General features: G+C 50.0%; 1 protein-coding gene across 3 annotated transcripts; it reads left to right on the plus strand.

Moving 5' to 3' along the window:
* Positions 1-1967: 1967 nt before the first annotated feature.
* On the plus strand, positions 1968-16739 carry WNT5A (Wnt family member 5A). 3 transcript variants are annotated; one of them, XM_021534287.3, is made up of 5 exons: positions 1968-2231; positions 5767-5900; positions 7052-7317; positions 12033-12325; positions 13882-16739. In XM_021534287.3, exons 1-5 carry the CDS (start codon positions 2226-2228, stop codon positions 14338-14340), a joined length of 1158 nt encoding a protein of 385 aa, XP_021389962.1. In that variant the 5' UTR covers positions 1968-2225; the 3' UTR covers positions 14341-16739. The 3 variants fall into 3 exon arrangements, with proteins under 3 accessions (XP_021389962.1, XP_085446730.1, XP_085446732.1); XM_085590604.1 differs by lacking the exon at positions 1968-2231 and adding an exon at positions 4591-5059; XM_085590606.1 differs by lacking the exon at positions 1968-2231 and adding an exon at positions 4636-5022.
* The last annotated feature ends 336 nt before the right edge of the window (positions 16740-17075 follow it).

Here is a 17075-nt window from a genome sequence, read left to right on the forward strand (position 1 = left end):
GCGCCGCCGGAGGCTGCGCTTACCTGACGGCAGCGCCCCGGCGGGGCGGACGAGCTGTTGGCTCGGGAGCAGGTGGGCAGCGGCAGCGGCTCGGGCCGGCCGGGATGTGCCTTCTCCCCCATCGGCCTCCTGAAGGGATTTTGTTTGCACTGGAATGGCTTTGAAGGAGTGAATGCGTTTATTGATAGCGGAGCTGTTCTCGCAGCCTGGTTGGATTTCCCAGGGCTGCTTTGATAATGTGCCCCCTCCCCCGCGTCCCCTCGTGGACCCACAGTTGCAGACGGATGCAGGGGAAATACTGCGGAGTTACGGCGCGGCTGGGGGAACGCTCCCATTTCCTGTGCTTCGGTGCACACGGGACGGGAGAAGTGCAATAAAAACCCGAGGGCTGCAGAGCGGGGAGGTGCAAAGGGTCCGCGAAGCCTCTCTCCCCTGTAGCTCTCATTGGGTCTTACTTGATTCAATCCAAACAGTTTTGTCAACAACTTGCCGAATTTACAGCGCCAAAAAGCCGCCGCAGAAGGAGGAACACGAGCCGTCGAGCTCGCTCGGCCCCAGCTTTGGCAGGCGGCACACGCGGCCGCCTCCGCGCCTCGGAGCATGCGACAAGCAGGGCTTGTCACCGCGCCGCCCGGCAGGAATGCCGGGGCAGCCGCTCGGCGCGGCCATGTGCGCCGCACATTGTGTGCACATGTGTGCGGGGGAGCGCCGCGGGGCCGGCCCGGCAGAGCCCGTGTGTGTGTATGGGTGTACACGGGGGGTATGAGGGCGTACATGGGTGTACACGTGCGTATGTGGGCGTACATGTGTGTACACAGGTTTACATGGGTGCACATGTGCGTATGGGGGATGTACACATACGTACATACATTGACATGGGTGTACATGTGCATATGTGGGTGTACCGGTTTAGTTTGCCCTCACGGGGCTTCACGCCGAGCTTGACCAGCGGGAAGGGCCCGGTGATGCCGGGCCGGGCACACGCACGGCGGGCGCTCGCCGCCCGGCCCGGGGCTGCGCGGGGTCCCGCTGCTGCCGTACAGCTTTAAAATCCAGCCCCGTCTGCAATAGGCCGGCCCTGGGCGCATGCGCTGCCCAGAAAGTTTTCCAGCTGCCGTTGGCTCTCTTAACTTTTTTTTCTTTTCCTTTTTTTTTTTTTTCTTTCTTTTTTTTTTTTTTTTTTTTTTTTCCTCTTTCGCAGTTTTAAGCAGCGGGGTAAAGAGGAGCGAGGGAGAGACGCGGGGGGAGCGGGGCCGGCTGCAGCGGGCGAGGGCAGAGCCCCACGGAGGAAAGGTCGGCTGCCGCGACGCCGCCTGCCCCGGCTTGCTCTCCCGCGTATCCCGCTCCCCGGCGCTGGGCGCCTCTGGCACCGATGGACTGGGGGAGCCGCAGCTCCTGAAGCTCGGACTGCTCCCCTCCCCCTGCCCCTGCTCGCCTTGCAGGATCAGTCGCCCCGTAAGACAGGCAAACGCGTGCACAGCCCCCCTCCCCCTTCCCGCTTGTGCAGAAACTTCTTTTTCTGTTTGGGCTTTTTCTTCTCAGTGTAAAATGGAGGGAGCCGGCCCCGGGATGGCTCTGCAGCGGCGGACCCCCGGCTCTGCACCGCCCAGCCTTTAAGCAAGTGAAGGGGGGCGGGCAGGGGGGAGCCCTGCACCCGCTCGGCTCCATCGTCCCCCTCTCGCGGGCCGGTCCGCGCCGAGCTGCGGAGGGGGCGGTCGGCGGCCCGAGCGCCGGCGGAGCCGGGTGGGAGCGCGGGGAGCCCCGCGGCGGCACCACCTGGGCTGGTGGGACGGATCGTCGCCCGCGGCGCTTTCGCTGCCGCTTGTGAAGATTTTTATTTGCTTCCGCACAATCACGCCCACGGGCGCTGTGTGCGTGTGTTGGGTTGGCTTTTTTTTTTTGGCTTTTTTTTTTGGGTTTTTTTTTTTTTTACCTCCTTCTTCTTCTGCTGGTGGAAAGCCCTAATTACTGCGATTGCTGATGGACCTTGGAAAGAAGGCTGCACTGGTGCCCCGCTCCGCAGTCGGACACGCTCGGTTTGCGCCGGACAGGGCGGCCGCTCGCCCGCCGCCCCCCGCCAGCTCCGCGGGCCCCCGCGCTCCCCCGGCCGCGGCTCGGGACGCTACCGCCCGGCTCCTGCGAGCCAGGATTTTACTCTCGTCTCGCCGTTTCTCCTCCTGCTCCGCTTGGATTACTTGGCTGCTCCCGCTCGGTGATCCCGCGCGATGGAGGTGAGTCCGCGCGGGTGCGGGGGCTCCGCGCCGCAGGGGCCGCGGGCGCGCCGGGTGGGCTGCGCTCGGCGAGGTGCGGGGCCCCGGCGCGGGGCGGCCTCTCCTGCCCTCCTCGGCTGCCGCCGGGTGCTCGTACCTCTCCATGCTCACCCACCGCGGAGAGTTCTGCTCGCCACTTGGGAAGAGCTCTTGTACTTGCTGGTTTTCCTTCTCTTTTTAAATTTCCCCCCGAAGAGAGGCTGCCCGCCGCAGGGACACTTGCTGGGCTCGCTCTGCCCGCCGCGTCCCGGTGCATCTTTCTGGCAGCGGCTCCTAACGCGAGTTTAAAGACATCTTTCCAAACTTCCCAAACTTTCCCGAGGAGGATCGCTATGGAGGAGCCAAACGTCGGCGCTAATGGTGGCCTGTACCTTTAAGGAGAACTGGCTTGGGGCCAGCGGAGGACCCGGAGTCAGCCCCCCCACCCCCCTCCATTTAATTTTATTCTCAGTTTCTGGAGATTATCACTCTGCATCTGCAGCGGGTCCCGCCTGGGTCAGCGCGGAGGAGCGCGGCTCCTCGGGGTCCCCTTGGCGCTGCGAGGACTCCATGTTGGAAAGGCTGTTGGCTTTTTGTTGTTTGTTTGTTTTTAATTGTCAATTGTATGGTAAATGGGCTGCGCTCCGAGGGTCACGGGGAGTTCAGCGGGGCCGAGGAGCGATGCTGTCCCCGGGCGCCGAGGGAAGGACACGATGTGCCTTCACCCCCGGGAAAACAACCCCTCTGCGCCTCCGGTGGGGAGAGCTGGGCCGGGACCCGACCAGTGCCTTTCCCTGCAAACGTGAGACGTGGTCTGGCTCCTCCAAATGGCTGTGAAGACGCAGCGGGGAGCAGGGGGCGGCCGGGGGGTCCCCGCGGAGCCGCTGCGCCTCCCGCGGTTTACAGCCCCCCGGAGCCGGGCTCTGGATGCCGCCTGCCCGCTGGTAGTGCTCCTAGAAAACCAGATGCCCTCGCAGGCTTTCCAGACACCCCGTGTAAAACAGGATCAGAGGCGATCCCGCGGTGCAGGATCTGTAAAAGCCTCTCTTTTCATCTCGGCAAGGAGCGCGGGCTCCGCATGGGGTGCGTTAAATACCAAAACCCAATCTCCGCGGCCCTACAAAGTTGAACACGGTGCCTCACACTCCCGTTCTCCAGTGCTCCGTGCTGCTGGGCAGTCTGACTTTTTTTTTTTTTCTTCTATTTTTTTTTTTTACTGTTGGCTTTTTTTTTTATTATTATTTTTTTTTTTTTTTTGGTGCTGTTTCTGGTGGTACCTTGTCAGCTGCTGCGTGCAGAAGGGCCGGGCTCGCCCGCGGCCCCGGGCGCAGGTGCCTCCTCCGCCGCGCTGCCGGGCGCGGGGCGCGCAGCCGAGGAGGGGACGGCGGCGGGGCCGGGGCGCGGAGGAGCCGTCGGAGGGGCCGAGCCCCGAGCGAGGCCGCCCCCTGTTGGGAGCGGGCCGCCACCGCTCCCGGGGCGCCGCCGCCGGGCTGGGGCTCGGGCGCAGCGACGGGAGCTCGGGGGCACCCGGGCCCTGCAGCCTTCGGCCCTGCCGACCGCGTCTTGCAGCGGGGACAGCGCTCCATCGCGCCGCTGTCCCAGCCCGCCGCTCCCTCCGGCAGCTCGGCGTGCCCGCGCTGTCTGCTGGGCCGCGTTCCTGCACAGCTGTCGGCGTCCCGCATGGGCACCGGCGTCTCCGACCTCCTCTGGGCTCGGGCGCTTTCGTGGCGCTTCTTTGTGACTGTCATTATTTCAAGAAGTAACAAGATGAACAGAGCCCGGCGCGATGCGCGCTGTTGGGTGTCGCGGCTTGCCCCGCGCACACCTCGCTTCGCCTGGTCCCTCGCTCTTCACGCCCTCGGCGTTCGCACCTTTGCCGGGACTGAGTCCCTGTGGGGCGGGCGGGCTCTTTCTGCTGCAGGAGACCGGCCCCCATTTGCCCACCCCCAGCAGCGGGGACTTGGGGGGGTTCATCTGGCCCGGCAGGGGATGTTTAACCCAGCACGGCGCGGGGAGGTTTCGCCCGTTCTGCAGCCCCGGAGCAGTGTCGGGGAGCGGCGCACGGGGGTCCCCACGCTGCGGCAGCTTCCCCGCGTGTGCCCGGGCAGGTTCCGTGTCCGGCCCCGCTGCCAGCGCTTCGCTCCTCCCGGCCCTCCACAAACAGAAATAAATTAGAATTAAAACCACCTTCAATTCAGCGTTAAGGGCCTTTGGAGAATGAATAGGGAATAGGGAGCCCCCAAGTGTCGAAATGTCTTTTTTTTTCTTTCTTTCTTCTTTTTTTTTTTTTTTTTTTTTTTTTTTTTTCTTTTTCTTTTTTTTTTTTTTTCCCTTCCGAGGGGAGGGGAAATAAACCCCGGGAATGGCTCTAGGGAGAGAGTGAGAGAGTCCCGTGTGAGGACCAGACGGTGATCGCGGGACCTGTCGCGGGAGGCGTTTGACTTCCAAGACGGCAGCCCGGTTGTTGCAGGGTCCGGGTCGGGACGCAGAGCTGCTCCTTGTCGCTCCTGGTACCTCCCCGGGCCGATACCGGCTCTGGGGCTGCCGTCGGGGCAGTCACCGCGGGGCCAGCGCGGAGCTCGCCGCTGCCTCGGCGATCGCGGAGGGCGGGAGCCCCGAGGCTGCGCCGCGATGTTTTAGGGGACGACGGAGGACCGGCCGCATCATCCCCGGGCGGGAGCCCTCGGGTCCCCCGCGGAACGGACCACTCGAGGCACCGGCCCCCCTCCCTGTCGGGCTCGCTTTGCAAACCTGAAGCCGCCTTTAGCCAGCCGTGAGCCTTTCGTGTCCCAGGCGCGGGCAGCCATGGGGTAATGCCCGGCCCGGGGACCGCGGGTCGCTGTAGCCCCGGGGCAGCGGGGATGGGTCCCGTGTCCGGAGCAGCGGGGATGGGCCCCGTGTCCGGAGCAGCGGGGATGGGTCCCGTGTCCGGAGCAGCGGGGATGGGCCCCGTGTCCGGGGCAGCGGGGATGGGCCCCGTGTCCGGAGCAGCGGGGATGGGTCCCGTGTCCGGGGCCGCGGGGATGGGTCCCGTGTCCGGGGCAGCGGGGATGGGTCCCGTGTCCGGAGCAGCGGGGATGGGCCCCGTGTCCGGAGCAGCGGGGATGGGCCCCGTGTCCGGGGCCGCAGGGATGGGCCCCGTGTCCGGGGCCGCGGGGATGGGTCCCGTGTCCGGGGCCGCAGGGATGGGTCCCGTGTCCGGAGCAGCTGCTGCGCTCGGTCCCGTCCCGTCCGGCCGCGGGCGGGGTGCGGAGCGGCGGGGCCGGGGCAGAGGGACGGGCGGGCGCCCCGGGAAGGCGGTGTCCGCGGGGGGGTGGGCGCTGGCGGGGTGGGTTCTGCCCGGTGCAGCGGGAGCTGCGACGTGCCTGTGTCTGGCACCAGAGCCTCGGCGGGGAGAAGGGCCGGCGAGTCAGAGTCAAGTTAAAAGGGGCCCGGAGACTTCCGTTGTTTAAACTTGAATGCTCGAAAATGGTCTGAGAAGCAATAAACAATCTGATCCTTTTTCTCCCCCCTCTAGAAATCCAGTGCAGTATTAATCCACGGAGGTGCTGTGGGGACAGTTGGCAGTACAATGGCTTCTCAGTACCTCGTAGTGGCTCTGGCCGTTTTCTCCTCTTTTACCCAGGTTGTAATAGAAGCCAGCTCTTGGTGGTAAGCATCTCGTATCGGCTTGGTTTTGAAAGGGGGTGTCAAGATTTGCTTGCTTCAATGTCTCTGTGCTTCTGTACTTTGTTTCTGCGGGAGTGCGGCAGGAGCGAGGCAGCAGGGGAGAAGTGTGCTGGTTTGAATATGTTGTGTAGGAAAAGGAACGGTTCTGTCGAATAAGGGTAAATGTGCAACATCTCGTCTTGTAAAACACAGTTTTTAGAATGCTGTCTGGTAGATTCTCTGTGAATTTTATCATCTTTAAATTACTGTGATTGCTTTTCTTTTAAAAGAGACATTTCAACTTCCTTACATTAAATGTTTTGCATGTACAAGAGAAAATGTTGATTTGCAAGGAAAAACTTAAAGTTTCAGTTTGAAGTTTTCTGTAACTGAAATGTTTACAAATATATTTCATTACAAAGGAGTACGTTTAAATTCCTGCTTTGGCAAATTATTTGTATAGTGTACAATGTTGAGAGTTCTTGAAAAAGGTGTTTCTCTGCTTTTTCCAGTGATGCCTTTTGGATTTATAGCTACTTTTTAATTGAAATGTATCATGTGAAGAGCACTTTAAGAATTAAGAAAACAAAGTTGATTTTGTTTAGAATGAATATACTTGCCTGTATGTTTCTGCGTTGTCATTTGGAAGAAGCTAGACGTAGTCTGTAGCAAGTTTCTAACTTCTGGCTTGCTAAAGGTTTCCCTATTTGTTTATAGTAGATCAGATTGAAAAACCCAGACTTAAATATAAAATATGTGTTAAGACAAATTGGGATTTGGAGAGCTTTTTTAATTTTTGCTTTATTTATTTTCCTCGCCTTTATTTTCCTGGCAATTGTTTGGAGCTTCTGGTTTTTTTTACTGTGTCAATTTAAGCTGGTAAAAGACTGCCTAGTATTCCAAGTCTGTGTCGTACTTCAGTCTCTAATGTATGGTGATAACCACATGGGTGGAAACTAGTAACTTCTGTCATGTTCTTCAAACAAAAGCTTCATATTAAAGTGTCTGGGGTTTTTCCTCACTTGTTAACAAAAGCAGGAGTTGTATACTCACGTATAAAATACAGTTCTGTCTGGGATTTCTAGATTTTTTTTTAATTGCTTTATTTTATTTTGAAGTCTTCTGTTTATTAATGCAAATCTTTCTTTGTGCAGGTCTTTAGGGATGAACCCCATGAACCCCATGAACCCTGTTCAGATGTCAGAGGTGTATATTATAGGAGCCCAGCCACTATGTAGCCAGCTAGCAGGGCTTTCCCAAGGACAGAAGAAACTCTGCCAGTTGTATCAGGACCATATGCAGTTCATTGGAGAGGGTGCAAAGACGGGCATTAAGGAGTGCCAGTATCAATTCAGACATAGAAGATGGAATTGCAGCACTGTGGACAACAACTCTGTTTTTGGCAGAGTCATGCAGATAGGTAGGAAGCAACATCTTTACGATTAAACTCTTGTCTAAGGATATGTATGGCACACACTGTTCTGCACTTGAATCTCTTGCCAGGTTCTTACTGAGTACTGTATACAATCAAGTGTTTCTAAAAGTTGGCAAAGGAGCTGGATTATTTTTAGCTGGAGGTGATTTCCCACCACTGTCCAGCCATATGTCTTGGAAAACAAAGTAGGAATATATATTTGCATATGGGAATAGGGGAGAAAGGAAAATAAGGCCCTGAAATCTCTTTTTTAGAAAACCTGAGACAAAACGAAGGCAACCTGCAGGAATTAAAACCAGCAGTGTCTTGTAAAATTAAAGATGTCCATGTCTAGTTCCAAAGTTAGCAGCTGGATAATAAATCGCTCTTGGTCCAGAGGTTAACTGAAAATTGCTGCTCTGTCGATTAGTGTTTATAGGCAATTCCTCCTTGCTTATTTCCAGATACAGTATTTTTTTTCTTTTTTTAAGGAAAACAGATTTATTTTTAAATTGCTGTAGCAGGGTAATTGTCAGGAGATCAGTTCTATCATGGTAAAATGTGTGATTGTCCTTGTAACTGACATTTAATGGAATCATGTTGCTGGTAAGAGACAGCTTCTTGTTTAACATCTTATCACAATTTGGTGGACACCCAACCCTTCCCCTATCAGATCCTTTTTGAAATGGCCTTCTCCAGTGCTCATGTGCTGCCTGCCTTTCTTGGCATTTAAGGACCTCTTAGTATTTTAAAGTCCTTGGCAAAATTTTAACCAGTCCTGTTAAACAGGGTCCATGGTGAAACCTTCCTCTGACTTTCTCAAGTCAAATTGCTGATTTTGTGTAATCAACTGAAAACCACCTACTTTTCTGGATGACACTTGTGATCTTTTAAGTAGAGAGTGGTACACTGGCAAATGCAGCGCTGCTTTTTAATTGGAGTTGTAAAGTAAAGCTTTTATGGCAGCATTTTTCTGTCCTGCTTTAGAAAAAGTTTTAAAATCAGTCTCAGTATAGGTTTGTTTGTAAATGGACTGACTCCAGTTAAAAGTTGAAGGAATGCATCAATTCAAATTTGGTCTCTCAGTTTTTGTTAAAAGAAGTTTTTATTTGGAGATTATCAGACAAATAGAAAACAATCTATTGCATGAAAGTACCGAATTGGAACATTTGATTTTAGATAAACAACCTTCCCTAGGCTTTTTAAAGAACAGTATTAACCCTCCATAGAATTTGGTTTTTTTTTTACCTTACTCAAGCAAAAGTCTAAAAACATGAAAGCGAGCTTCTTCTGTACACCTCTCTGTTCTAGTAATCTAAAAAAAGTCATAAAATTAATTAGGCATTAATCCTTCAGCCCTTATTTATTTTCCCAGTAAGTGAAAATTAGCTCAGGGGAACTGTTGGTGTGAAGGAGTGTACAGGATGGGGCCCATGATTTGTGGTGTCTGTCTCTGGAATCGATATTTCTTCTGCCCTCCTCAAGTATGACAGATCTATTTAAAGGTGGTTCCTTTCAAGTTAAATAACTTTGCCGCACCCTTTTGCTGGGATATGACTGTATTAGCTGATGTCTACACAGCAATTCATCATGTAATTAAGCCACTTATTCTAATTGCAGATGGAAGCAAGGTTAATAGCCATATTCAGGAGTTAGAGTATGAAGAGTATATTCACTGAGAGCAGGAAGGAGGCGTAGCAGTTGTAGTATTTCACGCTGACCCTCGGTAATGACCAGTTGGTGCTCCTCTGTGTGGAGGGAAAAGTGGACACTTTCAGATCCTGATTCCATTGATTCAGCCTGCCATGCCCTGTGTGATGGGCTGTCAGATACCACTTGCTCCCAGCAGTGCAGGAGGTGCAGGCTCTGAGTGCACATTGTTTGGGAGATTTTGCCACGTGCCCTTGGTTGCGCCCCAGAGAGTTCCTGGGCACGGCACTGCCCGCCGGCCCAGCCACGGCCCCGTGTGTCAATGGACAGTCTTTCTTCCAGGATTTACCCTGCAGTTAGCTAAAGCTGTACAAATAAACCTGCCCTTGCGTTTGGAAACTTGCTCTGTGGCTTATTGAACTGTAAAATTTTAGGGCCCGTGTTCTGCAGTGCTCTCCTTGGGTGCTGGTTCCCAGGTCAGACCACGGTGCTCGCTGCCATCTCCTGGCTTTGTGGCCAGCCCTGTGCAGGCTGCACATGGGCTTTGCACACAGAGCTAAGTGCTAACAGGAAACAAAATCACTGGATCCTCCCCCTACAGCTCCGTGTGGTTGGGGTCCAGTTTATTCTGCCTTCAGTCTGATGCAGAATGCTTTTAAAATGCAAGACAAAGAACATTTTGTATCTTATGTTCAGGTATTAAAAAAAAAAAAAGGTTCTGTTCTCGCAGACTTATTCAGATCAAGTGTAAAGCTCAGCGCCTTGCTCTGTGGGTGGCTTCCTACAGTGTGTGTATATTGAACAGTTCCATTTCTATGTTTTATATATATGGGAGAGAGGGGACTCAAACGTGTTTGGAATGTGTGTTTGCTTGCCATGGCTACAATAGAGAGAAATCCTGGACTGTGGGAAAAGACAGATATGTTTGACAGTGAAGGAAAGCACAGTTATGCCTAAAGACTGAAAAAAGAAGGAAAAAAAAGAAAACTCAGAGTAACTCATCCGTGTGGAGCCATCATTCTTAATGTGTTCCTGGGGTCGATTACTTGAGGTGGTGTTGGCTTGAAGTGAACTTCAGCAGCTGATGCTATTTTATAATTTGCCTAAATGTTCAAGGAGGGAACTTGCAGGGCAACTCTCCTTTCTGTACCCAAGCCTTTTCTTCTCCTTCCCACAGAGAGTAAGTTCTTTAAAATTTGTTCCAGGTTAATAATGAAAACTAGTCAAAAATAGTCAGCTTTATGATCCCGCAATAAGTGGCAGAGTTAACCATGTGAAAGCATGAGTTAACTAAACATGCAAAAGAGCAAAAACGGATTGGAAGAGGCGAGTCCTGTGGTCCAAAGCAGACCACGTTTCTTTCCTCTCAGTATAGTGGAAATTTTGCTTAAGGAATTAATCCAAAAATGTGTGTTACAGAGCAAATGGGAACATTAAAATCTGTATGAGGTTCCCTCTGCTATAGTTTGTAGTAGATGCAAGGCTTAAGTCACCACATAAAGCCAATGTTTTTTTAACTGAAAATGCTATTCCTGTAACCCTTTATACCCACAATTCATACTTCCAAGAGCAGGTGTCTGTGAGTATAGACCATTGTAAGGTAGCAAAGTACTTCTGATCTTTCTCAAGTCTCATCTTTCCTAACATAAGATTTCTGATTTTTCCCATTTAAACCCAGCATCTATTACTAAAATTAATCCAGTGGATGACATCTGTTGTATTAACAAAACTGCTCTGATCATGGTGTCATCTTGATGTTAAATATGAACCAAATTATATATGTTTCAGAAGTGCTTGAAAGCTCCTATTAGATTTGACCTGTCATGATACGTCTTGTTCAAAGAGATTTTGCCTAAAAATGTTGCTGCCTAGATATACGTGACTTGCCCAAAACATGGCCTCTTAACATCCTAGTTTTTCAAAGGCCCATGATGTTCCCTAAGTAAAATCACGTAAAATCAAGATTAAAAGCTAGCTTGATGTATTGATTAGACTAAAGATTAGGAATAGGACTTAAGTCATATAAACAAAAAAAAATATTTAGTCTATTCTTAGTCATTCTGAGAATCTTTCTTGGAAGCGACCCATTGGGATGCTGTCTCTCAAGGAGAAAAACAAACTTCAAGTGTTGCTCTCTGGTGCAAGTCTTTATGTGTGTGCAAGTGTTTGTTTATATGCAAGCTTTGCTGGTTGTACTCAGAACTTGTGGCACCCTTGGAAAAGTGATTGGGGAAGTCAGACACTTAATGAGGTGGGATCCGATACTGTCAATAGGATGGTATGTGCCATGTCTTACATTATGGGTATTGTAACTTTTTCTTAACGAAAGTTGGAAACTTGAGGTTTTCCATTTCCATTTAAGGGCACCAGATGCAGGAGAAAACTTTCAAGGCCACCTCGTGCCAAGGGTTTTTTCTTCCCTGTAATTTGTAAAAATGATTGTCCATGGGCTCCCTTGCCATATTCACAAGACCTGAAGTGGTGGATAATAACCAGCACAGGTTGTTAGTTTTAAATAGTCTCCTCCAGAAGTGTCTGGCTAATGTGTAGGGTGAAAAGTTGTGTGTTATTCTGCTGTGCATTTCTTTTGATACTAGCAGACTTCGTAAATTGCTTGAACTTTAAATAAATTGGAATAAGTGGGTGAAGTGCATCAATCACGTTTGAGAAGTAGTAATTTAAGAACCAGACTTTTAAAAGTTGTATTTAACATCTCTTTCTTCTGATGGGCAGGGAGCCTATTACCCTTCCCTCCCCTCACATGCAGGCATGGCTGCTTTGGCCTCACTGGCCTCATGGCCCTGACCCACCTCTACTCTGCACTTTCATCCAGGCAGTCACCAGCATGAAAGAGAAGTGATTTCTGCTCTTGACAAACCGAGTGCGCTCACATGGCTTGGGTTGCCTTGGTTCTTTCAGAATGAGGATGTTTTGGGCAGCGTGGTTCAGGGTTGCTCACCCTTTTTACCATGCGAGTGAACTTGGTGGCTCTGGAGAGCCTTTGTCCTCCTGGCCCATCAGGCGGCCGGGTGTGGTGGCTGTCCCCTAACCCCGCTTGTGTCTCTGTGCAGGCAGCCGGGAGACGGCGTTCACCTACGCGGTGAGCGCGGCCGGCGTGGTCAACGCCATGAGCCGCGCCTGCCGGGAGGGCGAGCTGTCCTCCTGCGGCTGCAGCCGCGCCGCGCGCCCCAAGGACCTGCCCCGGGACTGGCTGTGGGGCGGCTGCGGGGACAACATTGAGTACGGATATCGCTTCGCCAAGGAGTTCGTGGACGCGCGCGAGCGCGAGCGAGTCTACCAGCGAGGCTCCTACGAGAGCGCCCGCATCCTGATGAACCTGCACAACAACGAGGCCGGCAGAAGAGTGAGTGTCTGCACCACAGTGTGTCCCTCCACGCTCCTCCTCGTCCCTTCTTTTTGGGAAAAGCGTGGTTCAGCAGGGCACAGAGCAGCCCCCATGGCTTGTCTTTGTTTTCATGCACGAAACAAGAAAATGGCAAATACAGGGTGTGGATGGGTGGGGAGTGCATGAGTTGATGTTGCTTTTGGTTGTCTGACAGTCCTGTTGCTTTCCTCATTGGGGAGGCTGGGACCAAAGCGTGTTGTGCTTCCCTCTGCATTGTTTCATGAAAAGAGCCCTGCTCGCTGTGGATTCCCTGTAGAACAGAATTTTATTAGTTGGTATTTCCAACCAGGACAGTGTGTGTTGGAAGGAAGAGGGGTGTGCTGGGCTTCCCAGGCTGGAATTGTGCCACAGGATTGTTCTGACTTTTTTCTATGCCTGGTTTAAGAGTATGTGAAAACCTTCTCTATGCTATTAGAAAACATGGTCTTCTGTGGTTGAACATGTCTTCATGGTTTCTTTAATCTCAAAAATGCTTTAAATGAATGGGTGTAAACTTTTTTTTAATAGTCTGAATATGAAGAGCCAAAATCATTATTTTCCTACAGCTTGAAGTGCCAGCAATAGTCAGCTGAGACTTTGCACTTGTGTTCTAAGGTGAAGAAGGATGAAAGATAATTGAAAATTAATAGTATTTAAATGTAAGAGGAGGGTGTCTGAAAGCAATGGACAGGCCAATTACTATTAGCGAGAAGAAAAATTACACTTTCACAGTTGCTTGAGAGACTTGAGGAGTTTTTTCCTTCCTCAGCCTCATCTTTGCAGTGCCATTTGGCAGTGTTAAGACTCTGTAACTGCTGGGTGGAAGCTGTCTACAGTATCATCTAATGTGTCAGACCCCAGGATTTTTGGGGCAGTGTCAACACTGACTCTTATTTTATTTGTACAGGGCAAATGACTGAGGTTTCCCTGCCAAAGCTTTGTAAAGAGGATATTGCTATGTAGCTCTGACTCCCACCCATAGGTGTTTGGGGGTTTCTTCTTGGATGAAGTCTCTCTTCCAGAGCAGTATTTGGGATAGGAGGAGGAAGCTGAGCCAAGAGTAGACAATCAGCTGCAGCTGAGCCAGGAACAAGAGGAATCTTAACTCTTTCCCTAATTGCAGCCTCAAGCAGAGATCAATAGGGAGAGCAACTCAGATAGAAAATGAGGGCATGTTTTACATTTCTCAATGAAACAGCAAAATCCTTTGCTGGCGTGAGAGCAAATTCCTAAAATTTGAGTGCAGCCTGAGTGATGCTGCTGTCTGGGCTCCGTGTGCTGTTGTGGCTGTCTCCATTGTGGGGAGAGGCTGGTGAGACTCTCCTCTCCACGTCCTCCTGGCTCTTCGGGGTGCTGGGGGAGCATGTGTGTGTCAGCTGATTTGTCCTTATTGGAGGAGGGGAGAAGATGCTAAGGTGAATACTGTGGAGGGGCTGGTGGGAATAAGAAGAGGGCAGGAGATGAGGGGTATAAATGCTCTCACAGCCATGCTGGTCGTTGATCACGGTTCTTGCTTCTCTCCCCGACTCCTGCAGACGGTGTACAACCTGGCTGACGTGGCCTGTAAGTGCCACGGCGTCTCCGGCTCCTGCAGCCTGAAGACCTGCTGGCTGCAGCTCGCCGACTTCCGCAAGGTGGGCGATGCCCTGAAGGAGAAATACGACAGCGCCGCCGCCATGAAGCTCAACAGCCGGGGGAAGCTGGTGCAGGTGAACAGCCGCTTCAACGCCCCCACCATCCACGACCTGGTGTACATCGACCCCAGCCCCGACTACTGCGTGCGCAACGAGAGCACCGGCTCCCTGGGCACCCAGGGCCGCCTGTGCAATAAGACCTCGGAGGGCATGGACGGCTGTGAACTCATGTGCTGCGGCCGGGGCTACGACCAGTTCAAGACGGTGCAGCGAGAGCGCTGCCACTGCAAGTTCCACTGGTGCTGCTACGTGAAATGCAAGTTGTGCACAGAGATCGTGGACCAGTTTGTGTGCAAATAGGGCACGGATGAGGTGGGAGGAACTGCAGCCGCCTGCCAGCAAGGGGTGCAGGCCCCTCTCCCTTTCCGCAGGACTATCTCCACTTTATTTATAGAGTCCAAGGAGTTTTTGTCTTCTCTTAAAAAAATTTAAAAAAAGAAAAAAAAAAAGAAAAGAAAAAAAAAGGGCGGGGAAGGAAAAAAAAAAGAAAGAAAAAAGAAAAAATATAAAGGTTGCAAAGAGAAGTGCCTGGAAACCCTCTCTGCGTCCATCCCAGAACTTTGTGAGGCTTATATTTTTGGCAATAATGGGGGAGAATCTGAGAATATTTATTTTACAAAGTTAAAAAAAAAAATTGACTTTTCTTACGAGCAATAGAGTAGTTTGAGGGGAAAAGCCGACATATCCTAATTTAGATCCATGGAACATAATACATGTGCAGTAGACAGAGCAACCACGTAATGTGCTTGGGATGTTAGAACAATCCTTATGGATGTGAGGAACACACAGAGCTGTTGATGACTTTTAGGTTCAGACACTAGAAGTTCCTAGAGTAGGGTGTATAAAGCTGTTCAGTGCATGTAGGGCTCTGTAAATAAGGGGTATGTTCATCACAAGGTGCCGGTGTCGGTTGCCCGCCAAGGGTCAGCGGAGGGCAAAGAGCAAAGGATCAGAAAGGCTTCAACTGCGCTATCCCTGAGTCACCAGGGCTGGTTCCAGAACCGAGCAAGACAGGAAAAAAACCAGAAAAAAAAAGTGCCTTGGTGAATAATAAAGATATTCTTCAAGGCAGAGCTTGGCCTCATCAGGTAACGGTGACGTTTGAGTGTCTTGTGTGCCGGAGCAGCGCTTCCCTGCTGCTGGGTGTGGAGCAGCCTGGGGCAGGCTGCCCGGAGCACTTGGAGCTGGGCAATGCTTGCAAACAGCTTTGCTTTCCCAGCCTGGAAAGCCCATGGAAAGGAGAGTTCCCCAAATTTGAAAATGCCTTAAAATGGTGTAATAGCTGTCCGTCTTTCAAAACACAGCTTGACAAATAACTCCTCTAATTTTATGTGAGAAAATAAATCATTAGATATCCGCTCTTGGAATGACTGATTTTTATTCTTTTCGCAGATTTTGGGAACGCTTTCACTCAAGGAGACAGTAGTTTCATATTTTAATAACATTAACTGACTATTATAGTTCAATGAAACGTTGCAGCAATACCAAATTTATCATCCTATGTCTTAAATACACATGCTTTAGATAATATACTGCAGATATACACTACAACTGTTCAGACTATACTCGAGCAGTTACATATATATGGGAGAACTGTGGTCTCTGGTGTCTGATACTTCAAAGCTTTTTGTACATATATATTTTAATGATTTAGAAAAAAATAAAACATCTAAATTAAAGGGGCAGTTCATCCCTTATTTTCTTTTTCAGATCTCTTCAGGTGTTTAGATTGATTCTAAGCTTTTGGTGGTTTTTTATTTTTAATTATTATTTTTTTAAGAACTTTTAATGTTCAGAAGTTTTAAGGATAATCACAAAGAAGTAAGCCTCTTCCCAATTTCAGGACTTCCTTGGGTGGTTGGTAGAGGCAGCACTCTGCACTTGAATTGATACCAGTCTGGAGATCACTTCTATGCCACTCTCACATTAAGGGCATTATTGATTGTTGCTGAGAGGAGACACCTTCCAACTCTAAAATGTGCTGCATTTGGCCCTTGCTTTTCAGTTTTTGAACAGAGAATTGTTATTTGTCAAAGAATATGTGTTCCCCCCACGCTGTGTAGTTATACAGGATCTCATCTTTGGTTCAGATGCCCCTTTCCAACTCAGTCCCATCCTACAAGTTAAAGAAAATGGTTTTGCAGATACCAAGTGAGGAAAACCTTTCACTTTAGCCTAGTTGTACTAAAGCCTTGACTTTTCACAAGCCTTTAAGCTGTATCATTAAATTCATCTTGATCATTTATCAGCTTCTTAATGGCGCTTTATTGCTCTTAATTTATTGTACAAGGACGTATTTACCCCTCATCTTCAGATGTTTGCAAAGAATATCTTTAAAGTAAGAGAAATAAATAAATAAAGCACTAATTCATTGAATATGTCACTTTGGTTTTTATTGTACAAAAACCATGATCTTTTTTTTCATTTGCTGAATCACCTCATGTTCCTTTTTAGTGACTTCTGTCTGAGCAGAATTGAATCTCATGATCCTAGCTATTAAAACCCTATTTAATGTAAAATATTTTACTTGTCATTCAGATATGTAAATCTTCTATGTCCTTTCCTCTGTTCTGTACATTTAATGTACATATTTCTGTCTTGTGTGATTTGTATATTTCACTGGTTAAAAAAAAAAAGAAAGGATTATGCCATAATTGAAGATAGACTATAAAAATAAAACTTTGGTTGTATATTGGGAAGTGGTTTTAATTATCTTTCAGAGGAGGGTTTGTTGAGACAATGAGCAGAGTTGATTTTTAAATGTATTAAATGGTAAAACAGGGAAGTGTTGGCCAAACATACAAAGTATATTTTGAAGTTTTATTTCAATATTAAGAAGACTTACAGATAGAAGGGGAAGACTTTTTAAGTAGAAGGGGGAAAAAACACACCAAAAATCCACTTAGAAACCCCTGTGACTGTGAGCTAGGCAACATTTTAGAGATGGGCAACTACCAAATTGCCAGTGGAGAGGGACTTGGGTTGTAACTTGTGTGCTTACAGCTTCCAGGGCTGCCTGCAGAGATTTTGGGGCA

This window comes from Lonchura striata, chromosome 12, assembly GCF_050655825.1.
Source record: "Lonchura striata isolate lonStrDom1 chromosome 12, ASM5065582v1, whole genome shotgun sequence".
In the NCBI taxonomy this organism is placed as follows: Eukaryota; Metazoa; Chordata; class Aves; order Passeriformes; family Estrildidae; genus Lonchura; species Lonchura striata.

What these genes read in the sequence shown, in the direction of transcription:
- WNT5A (XM_021534287.3), top strand. An exon ending in TGGCAGAGTCATGCAGATAG is followed by an intron (nt 7,318 to 12,032) that starts GTAGGAAGCAAC and finishes GTCTCTGTGCAG; the next exon opens with GCAGCCGGGAGACGGCGTTC. An exon ending in ACAACGAGGCCGGCAGAAGA is followed by an intron (nt 12,326 to 13,881) that starts GTGAGTGTCTGC and finishes CGACTCCTGCAG; the next exon opens with ACGGTGTACAACCTGGCTGA.